This window comes from Procambarus clarkii, chromosome 79, assembly GCF_040958095.1.
Source record: "Procambarus clarkii isolate CNS0578487 chromosome 79, FALCON_Pclarkii_2.0, whole genome shotgun sequence".
In the NCBI taxonomy this organism is placed as follows: Eukaryota; Metazoa; Arthropoda; class Malacostraca; order Decapoda; family Cambaridae; genus Procambarus; species Procambarus clarkii.
In genome coordinates this window covers 2396720-2410224 of record NC_091228.1, presented here as the reverse complement: position 1 = coordinate 2410224, position 13505 = coordinate 2396720, and the positions used below count along the sequence as shown (strand labels likewise).

Here is a 13505-nt window from a genome sequence, read left to right as displayed (position 1 = left end):
GCTGAAACCACACGCCCGAGACCCGAAAGCAACACAACTGGCAATACCAAACGACCCCGCGGACACTCTAGGAGACCCGAACCCTGGAACAGGGACGAAAGGAACCCAGGCAACGCAAACCGCGACCAGGGCCACAGGATCCGGGGCAGATAGGCAATGGCAGAGGGCCAAAATCGGACACAAGGAGATGCATCCCCGGCCAAACCAAACAGGCATCAGTAACCCCAGGGACCCCCCTGAAAAACAGCCTCGCCAGAAAAGAAGAGATGGCTGCAAAGGAACAAACCGGACACCATAAGCCAAGGGAGCAAAAAACTCCAAGAAACAACCCAGAACAGAAGGAGCCACAAGTACCCAAATGAGCCACAGGGGGGTGAGAAAGTACTTACGCAGCGGCATAGTTGTTAACAGATGGAATGCATTACGCAGGGAAGTGGTGGAGGCCAATTCCATACACAGTTCCAAATGTAGATACGACAGAGCCCAGTAGGCTCAGGAATACGTACATCAGGTGATTGACGGGTGAGAGGTGGGACCAAAAAGCCAGAGCCCAACCCCCACAAGCACAACTAAACGAGTACAACTAGGCGAGTACATGAAACTGAGGGGAAAGAGAAGAGAGCCCCCTGGCCAAGACCAGGATGGCTCAAGCTGCGCATGAGCCGGCCGGGTGTGAAACAACGCCCAAGACAGCCTGCGAAACGTTGCAGAAGAAACATCAAACCCGAAATCAAGCCTGAGCGGCTCCGCCAGCGCCGCACGAGACACAGCGAAGCACGCAGGTGGGACACCAGCAACAAATCCACCTGACCACCAAACAGATGGTGAGAGACCCAAGGGGCACCACCAAGATATATATATATATATATATAGGTGTGGTCATACAGGAGGTTGGACAGAAAATTAAGTTGTTCTGACCCAAAAGATCGCTGCTCTACCAAAGGTCTGCAAAGTCCCACTTCAGGACCAAGAATAACCAGGACACTCACGAAAGGGATGAGTCTACCTAGACAAAACCCAATGCAACCAACCTGTAATGACCCGACAGTGCAGGGAAGGACACCCGACTCAACAGGTCCAACCCCAAAGAAGGAGGAGGATCCAACCAGCTCAACTGCAGTCCATGGAAGGGGACTGCAATGGACCCCAAATCATGGGGCCAGGAGCTGGCAGAGCCAGACGTCCCACACAATGATGTCAAAGGGGCAAACCGTGAAAGGGCCAGTGCGAACCCTGATCAGAACCAGCCTTCCACAATGCATGATTGCAATGTCGAGCAGAGGAGGAAGCCAGGAAGTACAACAGCCCGAGAACTTGACCCACCCAAGGACCAACCCAACCAATAGCAGGCAAGGTCCTCGCCCAACCAGACTGCTTCCGAAAGAGAACAGATTCCCGAGTAAACATTAACTGATCTATAGGGCGGCAGGAAAAAGCTGCCGCAGAAATACTCTGGACAATGACTTCCTCCAGAAAGAGAAAGGGGGAAAAAAAGAGTAATGCAGCCAAAATGGTAAGAAACCAAGCTAAATCTAAAGAATAGGACAAAAGAGCCTGTTGATACATGAGGCAGGCTGAATAAAATGCCCCCGCTGCATCCAAAAGGAGTGGGGCTAACATCTTAGGCAATGCCACCTAGGCCGGAATAGCAGGGCCACATGGTCTCCACCCTCAGAGTGGATTCCAGCGATTCCACATCCTCACAAAGATGCTCAATGAATCCCTCCACGAGGACTCAAGACACAAAACTGCCACCAGGTGCAAACGAGCCTTGTGATCTTTTGCAATAAAGGTCCCAGACAGCACAGACAGCTGCACATGAGCTGCCACTTGCCCATATCCCTGGAAAATGCTGGGGCAAACAGACAGCTCATTGGCGGAGCAAACAAAACCCTGCTCAGGAACATGTCAAAGACGAAGCTCACCTCCTGCAACTCAAACTTGCAAGTCTGACAGAAACACTGCCAAACTCCCAAGAGAAAGAGAGGGTTGTCAGCAAGCAAGGACGAGTCTGAGACCCCATACCGCAACCAGGAAGCAGACACAGATCTATACTCAAAAGAGACTGGGTCCAGCATGGAAAAAAAAAAGAGATCCACACTCTGCAGAAGGTACAGAAGCAAATCCACACAGACCACAGAAGGTGCAGCACATGAAGATGGAAACCTCAGGATGAAGGATGAATCCAAGTCACCTAGAGGAAATGAACCCAAGGGGAAGCAGCAGAGTAATCCAATTCATACACAGAAGGGGTGGGGGACAAAAAGTGACCCCCCCCCTGCAAAATCAAGACCCTCATCAGAAACGACCAAAAACCAGTGTTGAAAGGAACCCAGGGGTACTTCTCGGGCTTCCCCTCAACCCTGAAAGCCTGCCACAAAAGTTCTAGGGCAGAGCCAAAATCCAAAAAATCATCCTGAGGTTTCCATCTTCATGTGCTGCACCTTCTGTGGTCTGTGTGGATTTGCTTCTGTACCTTCTGCAGAGTGTGGACCTCTTTTTTCCATGCTGGACCCAGTCTCTTTTGAGTATAGATCTGTGTCTTGCTTCTTGTCTGCCCAACACACAAGACAGGAAGGTGTCCTTCCAAGGAGAAGGCTTGGGGCAAGAAAGCAGCTTTGAAGGCGAATGCTCCGAAACCCCCATGAGACGATAAGGCTCAAGTACCTTTGCCGTCGACATGGATGAGCCCACACCCCAGGCAAAGCCAAGCTACACCCCGAGATAAAACCTGTCTTTGGAGTCTCGACTCCAAAACCCTCAGACTTTTCGGAACCAGAGGGAAAAAGAATAGAAGCCGGGCGAACAACACCCACAGGGAATAGAAGAGGACGAATGGACTTAGCCCAGGTGGTCATCACCAACACCTCCAATTCCAGGTCCCTAAACTCCATTGGGGCCAACTCCAAGCATCCAGCCAATCAACATGCGACAAATGCCTAACATGAGCAAATCTAGCTTACAAAGTGGCAGCTGCCAGAAATGACTACAACTGCAAGGCTGAATCCATCAATGCACAGAGCCAGTAAGAGCAAACCTCACAGGACTCGGGTTGTAGGTGTCACTGACCCAGTGAGTGGAATACTGCTGCACAATGACGGCCCCCTTTCAAAGCTGGAGAAATTGCTGACCTGGAGAGCGTGCAGAGATCCTTTACTGCTAGAATCCACTCAGTAAAACATCTAAACTACTGGGACCAACTAAAGAGCCTAAATCTGTATTCTCTTGAGCACAGGCGGGAGAGATACATAATAATTTACACATGGAAAATATTAGAGGGGCTGGTCCCAAACCTGCACACAGAAATAACAGCACATGAGACCAGAAGGCATGGCAGGATATGCAGAATACCCCCGTTGAAAAGCAGAGGTGCAACAGGTACTCTGAGAGAGAACTCTATCAACATCAGAGGCCCGAGACTGTTCAACACACTTCCACTACACATAAGGGGCATAACTGGCTGACCCCTCACAGTGTTCAAGAGAGAACTGGATAAGCACCTCCAAAGGATACCTGATCAACCAGGCTGTGACTCATACATCAGGCTGCGAGCAGGCCGCATCCAACAGCCTGGTTGACCAGTCCAGCAACGAGGAGGCCTGGTCGACGACCGGGCCGCGGGGACGCTAAGCCCCAAAATCACCTCAAGGTAACCTCAAGGTAACACCCAACAAACAGTACGGAAGGGGCAGAATGATCATCATCCTGCAGTACCGACAATGAACACCCCCTCAAACTTGCAAATAACAAGAGCAGGCTTGATGAGCCAAGCTATACTAACCATGCCAGAGACCCACGGGGGGATTCTCAAGTCCTGAAGGACGGTAATGATGCAAACATCTCGGGCACTGGGGCTACTTGATGAAAGATCAGACCCCAATCGCAGCCCAAACCATCAGGCTATGAATAACAACCATGGCATTCCATGTAAACATGCACACGAGCCCCAGTGTACCCAACACAACCAACAAACGCCCCCACCCAAGGACCTAAACCGAGGAATCAATGATCCTTGAATAGCCCTAGGTGAGGCTCCCCACCCCAGTGGTCAAGCCTCTCAGGGGCAAACTTCCAAGCACTCCCGAGAAGGGAACAATAGCTGAGAAAGGGCAGTGTTAAAGGCCACACAAGAAAGAACACCCTCTAAGCACTTGCAGCCCTATGTGCTTAAAGAGCGAAGCCCATGCTAAAAAAGAAGAACAGAACTAAAACACACATACATGAAGCCTATACCAAGACAAGGAACAATAAACAAAGCAAACAAGCTCTGCAGGACAACAGAGTCTAAGGTTGGCCAGCACTTAGCTTAAAGCAGTGAGGCTTGCCCACGCTCTGATGGACTGGTAGCACTACAGGCTATACTAATAAGTAAGACATCAGCAACAGAACTGAGGTGCTGAGTCGACTGCTCAAGGACTAGGGCTGAGCCACCTAGTGGTGGTAATTAGTACTAATGCATTTCGAGATAGTTTGAGTGAATTCCTTGTTCTGTGTGAATCTTTTGCAGAGTTGTTTGGTAGTTTCGAAGCTTTGATTTCTGTGAACCCTCTAGTTGTCTGTAAAGCTACATTGATTTTCTGATGGCTTCTTCTGGTGGGATGATATATATTGTCACCTACTCTCTGTGCCTTTGTCAGGAGGGCCAGGTTCTGGCTCTGGTCCCCCCCTGGAAGACCATACAGAATTTCCACGATCGATGTGACCCTTCAATATGTAGGAATCTTGGCAAGATAGCATCAGGGAGCCACCGGGGCAGCGAGGGAAGGGGAAGAAGCCTCCCTTCAGAAAAGTTAAATTTGAGAATTCAATTATACAAAGACTGTTGAACTTTACTTATGTAAAACTATGTAATTAAACATGGTTTCTCAAGTAATGAAAACAAAATATCAAGATGTTTATATACGAGACATTATCTAGTAATTTACACACAATATTAATACAGTATAAGTATATTTATCCCAATAGAAAACACATAAATAATCACTTACCTCTACAAGCGCATCATCAATTATGTGGTCCCTTCGTACTCTGAGTTTCAAATAAGGATTTGCAGGCATACCTTCCATTACTTGCTGATAAATGCTTATCCTTCTTTCTGAATACATTCGTATCCTGTTATCATAGTAGAGACCAAGAGCCTTAGTTGCTGCAGTGAGAATGAAGGGGAAGTTAAGAAAGCTAAACTTGTCACCACTTCCTGCTTTATAATAAGCAAAATCTCTGTCCATTTCCAGCTGATCACTAAGAAAATCATCATAGAATTCTGCAAGGGGCACAAGTGGTGTTCGGGCATCCAAGACGTGTACACCAAGTTCTGTGCCTAAAGAGTCCTTAGGTGGTGCCCTTGCTGCCCAGTCTTTGCCAGCACCACTCACACCAATAAATGGGTCATCGTGCAACGTGACTGATTCACCAGATGACTCTTCAGGGGGTAAGTCTTTTAATAAAGGAGTGTCTAATTCACCTCCAAATATGCAGGCATAAAATAAAAGCTTCATGACTTGTGTTGCAGAAGTAATGCTGTCTTCATCATTGATAGTAAAGTCTCGAGAGAATTCAGTAGTAAGGAGCTTTATGGTAATTAGCTGATGGAGAGACTCTAACAACCGATGTAACCGTGACCCATCCCATGTTGCCAAGTGTTTGGTTAAGAGGGCTTGATCTTTTTCGGGTAATTGACTGATCGTTCGGCACATCTTTGGCATCACTATCTCAATGAAATCAGTAGTGTTCAATGCTGGGCTTTCTAAAAGAATAATAAAAATATTTATATTATTTGGTATGGCAGTAAATGCATCTCTATGAGCACGAAGCTGTATACTAAGAGAATCTGAGAGCAGCTGTACAATAGCATTCATGAGAGTGCTTCCAAACTCTGCCTCAGGACACTCAAACAGAGCGGCGTAAGCCCTCCGTACTTCACTGATATCTAGAGTTGATGGCGAATTGATATCCTTTGTACACTGACTTTCATCTTGCTCTTTAACATCCCCCTCACACCTGCTAATTGCACCTTCCCCAACACACAAAACCTCGGCACAATCTAGGTCTTTGTCTAAATCTCTTTCTGATGCACGTAACTCCTCCTTACTTTGAACCTCAGAATTGTCTAGAGATTTGCATCCTACTAATGTTTCACTTGATCTTTCTCTTGATTCTGGACTTCTTAAATAGCTGTGTCTGAGAGCAACTTCATTAGAAAATACTGCCCATAAAAGTCGCCTTAACTTAGCATAATTATTTGCACTACGACACTCGGCTATTGTGAGAGAGAGCGTCTTCTCCGTCAGTCCAGGGGTTTTACTCAACTCGTCCACCTGCGGCGATAAAGGGGGCAGGGGTGTGCTGGGGTTCGAGGCACCTGCCATATTAACATCCCGCACTAAAGAACAAGTGGCTGTGTTTTCCAAGGAACTGTGCCCCTGAACAGAGGCCGTGCTAACACCACTACCTAATGTCAGAGACTGACTGGACCTGGGAACTTTGGCACCAACCACCTCACAGAGTCTGGCACGCACTGCAAATAGTTGGAGTGCCTTCCCTGCCGCTTCATTACTTGATAGTTGGCCAACCTGTAACAAAGAAACAAACGTTATTGTGCCTGAAATTGACAGGACATATTTTAAATACAGAGAACTTCATTGGAAGCATGTATATGGATAGGCAAATACATGCATGTACACACACAAGCACACAAACTAACATTCCCACATAATCATACACACGCACATGAACACTTGTATAAACACACACATGCATGCACCCACAAACATAATCGATGTATAAATACACGGACGGGCGCCCTTTAAGTACAACTATTAAGACATACCCAATGCAATTTCAAGGGTACTTCTACAACCTGGCAAAAAGCCAAGTTTGGTTGGTATCTACCAGGTCAGCCAAGTTGTTGCTACTTGGAATGGTCATCAATACCCCTGGCTATTCATGCACCCAGCTGAATAAACTTCTAATTCCCTCTTGAAGTATTGTAATATCAGCAGTACATTTTGTACATATCAGCAATTTCACACATTTACATAAGCAAAAATAAACATGCAATAATTTTCTTTAGGAATATATAGGATTCATGAACAGTATATATCTTTTATCATAAAAAACAAAAAATAAAAATACACCCTGTACCATCAATGAAAATGTGTTAACATTATCGCGCTCCCGGCAGAAGGCTCCTCAACTTTCCCCTCGTGCGCTGCGCATTTCGGGCTACCGCGCGGTGACACTGAAATGTTTATACAGTACTCTTGTCGGTCTGCTGACTTTAATTTTCCATGTATGTATTTAATTTTGGTATCAATTTGTTTGCAAGAGAATGCTCTAGAGGAATATATATATAAAATTTCACCAAAGCCGACGCGAGACCCGCACCAAATAAAACACTATAGTGATCGTTAACCATGAGCGCCAAACAGCGATGAAATGTTTATGCTCTTTTCAGGTTTGTCAACCCAGAATTGTTCTACGTCGTTAATTTTGGTATCACTGTGATCACAATAAAATTCCGTACACAGACATATGAATATAAGGTACAAAACATGGGCGTGCCCCACCCGCAAGACCGTGGGAAGTTGCCCAAGGGTTACCCGCTACCGCACGCCCATCTGCACCTCGGCTACACCCCTACTGAAAAGTTTATACACTTTTCATGTTTTTGACCGTAATTTTCGATGTACGTGTTTCATTTTGGTATCAGTGTGTTCTCAATGAAATGTTCTCAATGAAATGTAGAGGAACATATGTACAGTATAACATGTCACCAAAGCTACATGATGCCGGCACCAAATAAAATACAACCAAAGCTAACGTGATGCCGGCACCAAATAAAAAACAAAGTCGTTTGTTAGCCGTGCAGGCCAAACAGCGTGAACATGTCGCTACTCTTTCAGGTTTATCAAGTCCAAACTTGTTCGACATCGTTCTTTTTTCTATCACTGTGATTGCAATAAAATTTCCTACACAAGACATATGCATATAAATTAGACAACAATGGGGCGCATAACCCGCAACGACCCCTAATGTCGCCGAAGCCTTACCCGCAGGAGAAACTCTCATTGCCACACCCACTACACCCAATACACCAGACAAACACACACAGTCTGTTAACAGAAGTTGTTGTGCAACATTGTTCATTGTGGTATCATATTATTCGCAATAAAATGCTCTAAATAGAAAGACAAATATAAGCAATAACAACCGCAATATATATAAGCAATACGAATAACAAAGTATAAAGACTAAAGTCGGCAAAGTTACCGGTGAGCGCGCAAAATCGGTAAAATGTATACACTCGTTTCAGTTTTCTCATCTTATTTCTCGTGCTTCCCGCTTGATACCTGCTTGATGAAGTTTTGGGAGTTCTTCTACTCCCCAAGCTCGGCCCGAGGCCAGGCTCGACTGGTGAGAGTTTGGTCCACCAGGCTGTTACTTGCAGCGGCCCGCAGGCCCACATACCCACCACAGCCCGGTTGGTCCGGAACTTCTCTTAGAAAACAGTCCAGTTTTCTCTTGAAGATGTCCACGGTTGTTCCGGCAATATTTCTTATAGTCGCTGGGAGGACGTTGAACAACCGCGGACCTCTGATGTTTATACAGTGTTCTCCGATTGTGCCTATGGCACCTCTGCTCTTCACTGGTTCTATTCTGCATTTTCTTCCATATCGTTCACTCCAGTACATTGTTATTTTACTGTGTAGATTTGGGACCTGGCCCTCCAGTATTTTTCCATGTGTATATTACATCATTCGTTTTCTTATCATTGTGTTCACAATAGAATTCTCTATAGGGGTATATGCATATAAGGTCTAAAAGCCCGAAGTGACTCCCCACAGCAAAGCCTAAAGTCGGCCAAGCTACCCATGAACGAGCACCAATTGGCAAACCGGCAGACTAATGTATATACTCGTTCAGTTTGATAACATAAATTTTTGTGCTACGTCCTTCATTTTGGTATCAAATTGTGTGCAATCTAAAGGCACGTATTTTAAAAGTAGTCCCATAATAATAGAGCAATAAATGGAATTTTAACAAATATTTTAACTTTTGGACACTTTTTGATGCTCATCGCCACAAAATTATTTAATCTTTCCAGTGTTCTGACATCAATTTTCATGTTACGTCTTTCATTTTGGTATCACATTGTGCACAATCTAAAGGTGCTCATTTTGAGACCATTCTCAGATTGATCAGATAAAATTTAAATTTTTAACAAATATTTTAATGGATGACTCTGGATGTAGTCATCCGAGACAGTACGGGAGAAAAACCTGTGACACTAATAGGCATCATGAGAGCGTGAAAGTGTTAATTAACACTATCACACTCCGTTGCCTCTCCCCTATAGTCACTCTTGAGTCATCTCGGGTGACTCGGTCTCGAGTCATCTCGGGTGACTCGGTCTCGAGTCATCTCGGGTGACTCGGTCTCGAGTCATCTCGGGTGACTCGGTCTCGAGTCATCTCGGGTGACTCGGTCTCGAGTCATCTCGGGTGACTCGGTCTCGAGTCACTCATTAAAATATTTGTTAAAAATATAAATTTTATCCAATTAATCTGGGATTAATCAAAATCTGGGATTAATCAAAACCACTGGGAGTGGTTGTTGGATATTTCCAACACCGAATACAACATTGTTGTATTCTCATTACTTATTACTAACCATACTAATTATTGTAGTAAGTAAAATTAACAACACGTAGAATTCTCATGTACTAATAATTTCATCTGTGCAGTAGGCTAGAATTCTCACGTCACCTGACGCCAGTATTGCGTCAGATTTCCTTACAGTAAACACATTATATCCAATGTGTGTGAGAATTAAATTCGATTCTTCATAATTAAAGCATTCTGTATGATAACTAATTGCAGACGAATTGATCTCTAACTAAAAGCCGAATAGAGCGTTAGAATCATAGCGTCTATCTCGTGATAAAATTAACGTCACAAATGAATGCCATGGGGAGACATTAATTCCTCTCCCTTATATATTTACTATTCTTAAATTGGTAAATAACAATAATTTGTTCCTCTAAATAATAAACCCGTCCAGTCTTTAACGTTTCAAGCGCAAATGCGAGAAATATTAATGTTCGAGACAATAATTTGTTTTATGAACGCGGGCTCGGCGTGGGTAGAGGGACGCCATCTCAGTACACGTAGAGAGCTGATCAAGAGCAGACCTGCGCTTACCGTACTCATAAGAAGACGCCATTGCCCAGTAAATAGGGCAGGTGTTATCCATCCTCAGATGAAAGTCGCCACTGTGAGGCGTGAATAACCTTGCAGATAGTATCTTCAGCTAGTGCTGGTGTCAAATAAGGAGCCCTTTGACTTAGTTCCTGACGACACGTGACCAGCCAGCGGAACGCATCATTATTCAGGATAGGCTTAGCCGGAGCCTGAGATGCGAAGCACGGCAATCTTAATACTTACACAGTGACCACAGCTAAGTAAATTCCTTTATGTGATGCATCAGGTAGAAGTTTTGATAGTAGCAGGGTGATTGTCCGTTAAGACGCGCGATAACACCTAATAACAGGTGATTAAATTTGTCACCTGTAACTCTTAATATTCTTGAATATAGATTTAGTAGTTGGTTTAGTAGTTTAGTAGATTTAGTAGTTCAGTTGCTACTGAAAATTTATTTGTCTTGCAGCACGAGAGAAGAATTCTTCATACTGCCTTCCCCCATGTTAACCCGTTCCACTCGTCAGTCGACCGAGTCTGGAGAATAAGAGGACTTCTATGGTTTTCTAAAGGAATCTTCATTAAGCTAAGATTTATTTCCTTTTATAATTCTATTGCAATTTATTTTGTGCAGAATTCTTTGGGATTAATATGTGGTTTACTGTAACTCATTACTATGCTCATAATCTATGTTCCTCCTTTTGGTAATGATATCTGTTTCAATATTATTTTATAGGATTAGATTATTATTAATTGAATTAGTGAACGAACCACACTAATTCCTGGACGTACTTACCTCCAGTAATAACCCCCCAATGTAGGTGTTTGAGGTTTGTTTCATTTAATAATACAGCCCATTAATTATTATTATGATCATACTTTCTAGTTTTATCCATAGTTACTGGTTTCATCTAGGAATTATCTAATGATCAGAAATTCTCAGTTTCCCTCTTTACTTTAAAAGCGGGTGGTCCTTCGTAATTTGATTTACTACATTAATATTTAAATAATCAGATTCAAGCCCCAAATATCCCACAGTGGTTTCAAAATGGGCGCCTTTAGATTGCGCACAATTTGATACCAAAATGAAAGACGTGATGCGAAAATTTGTCAGAACACTGGAAAGATATAAATAATTTTGTGGTGATGAGCGTCCAAAAGTGTCCAAAAGTTAAAATATTTGTTAAAATTCCATTTATTGTTCTATTATTATGGGACTAGTTTTAAAATACGCGCCTTTATATTGCGAACAATTTGATACCAAAATGAAAGACATGACGCAAAAATTTATCCAATGTCGGTGTTAGAACACTGGAAAGATAATAAATACTTTTGTGGTCCAAAAGTTAAAATATTTGCTAAAATTCCATTTATTGTTTTATTATTATGGGACTAGTTTTAAAATGTGTGCCTTTATATTGCGAACAATTTGATACCAAAATGAAAGACGTAACACAAAAATTGGTGTCAGAACACTGGAAATATATAAATAATTTTGAGGTGATGAGCTTCCAAAAGTTAAAATATTTGTTAAAATTCCATTTAATGTTCTATTATTACGGGACTAGTTCTAAAATACGCGCCTTTATTTTGCAAACAATTTGATGCCAAAATGAAACACGTAACACACGAAAATTTATGTTATCAAACTGAACGAGTATACAGTATAGATTAGTCTGCAGGTGTGCCAATTGGTGCTCGTTCACGGGTAACTTGGCCGACTTTAGGCTTTGCTGTGGGGAGTCATGTCGGACTTTTAGACCTTATATGCATATACCCCTGTAGAGAATTCTATTGCGAACACAATGATACCAAAACGAACGATGTAGCACAAGAATTAAGGTGGGAAAACTGAAACAAGCATACACATTTTACCGATTCTGCGTGCTCACGGGTAACTTTGCCGACTTTAGGCTTTGCTGTGGGGAGTCACGGCGGGCTTTTGGACCTCATATGCATATACCCCTGTAGAGAATTCTATTGCGAACACAATGATACCAAAATGAACGACGTAGCACGAGAATTAAGGTTGGGAAAACTGAAATGAGTAAACACATTTCGGTGTCGCCATACGCTCGCCGGAACCATCATGAGCAGACATCAAAGTCTGCGGCGCACCCGAACCGCGAGCAACAGTGTTAATTCGTTTCAAGTTTTTTACCTTCTACTTTCTCCTTCTACAGTACAGTACTGTATGTGCTTGCTGGGGGCCAGTATTCATTCTTTTCAGACATTTTTAGTTTTCATGTGATAGTGACATTGCTTCTTCCGTAACAAGCAAACTAGAATGCAGCAAGAGTTTACAAATTTTAAGGTCCTCCTTTAGGAGACTATATAAAGTCATCCCTCACAGTACAGATAGCTTCCACACATGGCTCTTCATCCAAGTGTAAGAGGCTTAAAGCCCACCCTTTGTTGTTCACGAGAAAACAAGGCATCACCGACGTAAATATTTGACTTGCTAACGGCCTGTGAAGTAATTAGACAAAGTGATGACGACAATATAGTGAAACACCAAGATGACAGAACACTTAATGTAGATAATATTTTTACTTGTAAATGCTTTATCAAATCTAAAAGATAACTAAAAGGGGCTTATCAGCTTCTCGTTACTGTAGTCTTCTGATTTTGTGAGCTGTAAGTGTTAATATTTGACCTTTTTCATTTTGCAACCAAATGTATCATTCTATAGATATTTTTTTTTAAGCTTACAGACAAGGCGATAATTTTCACAATAGCAATTTTACTTATAAATGACTATGGGGAGCCGAGATCTTGACTTTTATGCCTTGCTCCTAGGCATGAATATGTGGCACATTAGTTCTGTCTCTTGACGTTTAAGTTTCCGCTATATTAGTAATAAAAATGTGGATGGAAGTCGCTTCAACAAGTATTGCTTTCAATACATTCCACTTGCCAACCACTTGCACAGGGAACAAGTATTTCCTTATATCTCTAAATTATGTATCCAGAATAATTTCCTTGACCTGGAAATGACCTTGAAAAGGGGCCTGACAGCCGAGTGAACAGCGCTCAGGATTCGTAGTCCTAAGTTTCCGAGTTCGATCCCCTGTGGAGGCAGAAACAAATGGGCAGTTTCCTTCACCCAGATGCCTCTGTTACCTAGCAGTAAATAGGTACCTGGGAGTTAGACAGCTGCCACGGGCTGCTTCCTGGGCAGGTGTGTAACAAAAAGGAGGCCTGGTCGAGGACCGGGCCGCGGGGACGCTAAACCCTGAAATCATCTCAAGACAGATTTGAAGATAATATCCACTGGTGATTCTATCTTATTTCAATTTAAATATA

At 43.3% G+C, this 13505-nt stretch overlaps 1 protein-coding gene across 2 annotated transcripts in view; it reads right to left on the bottom strand.

Annotated features, from left to right (window-relative positions):
• The window catches only part of Ube3a (ubiquitin protein ligase E3A), a 69728-nt gene that overhangs the window by 42218 nt on the left and 14005 nt on the right, over window positions 1–13505 (bottom strand). For both annotated transcript variants that reach the window (XR_011225035.1, XM_045752331.2), the window contains exon 3: window positions 4989–6572. Coding sequence is in view for 1 of the 2 variants with exons in the window: in XM_045752331.2 (XP_045608287.1) it covers window positions 4989–6572 (1584 nt within the window). In the remaining variant the exon portion in view is untranslated. The remainder of the gene's footprint in view (window positions 1–4988; window positions 6573–13505) is intronic.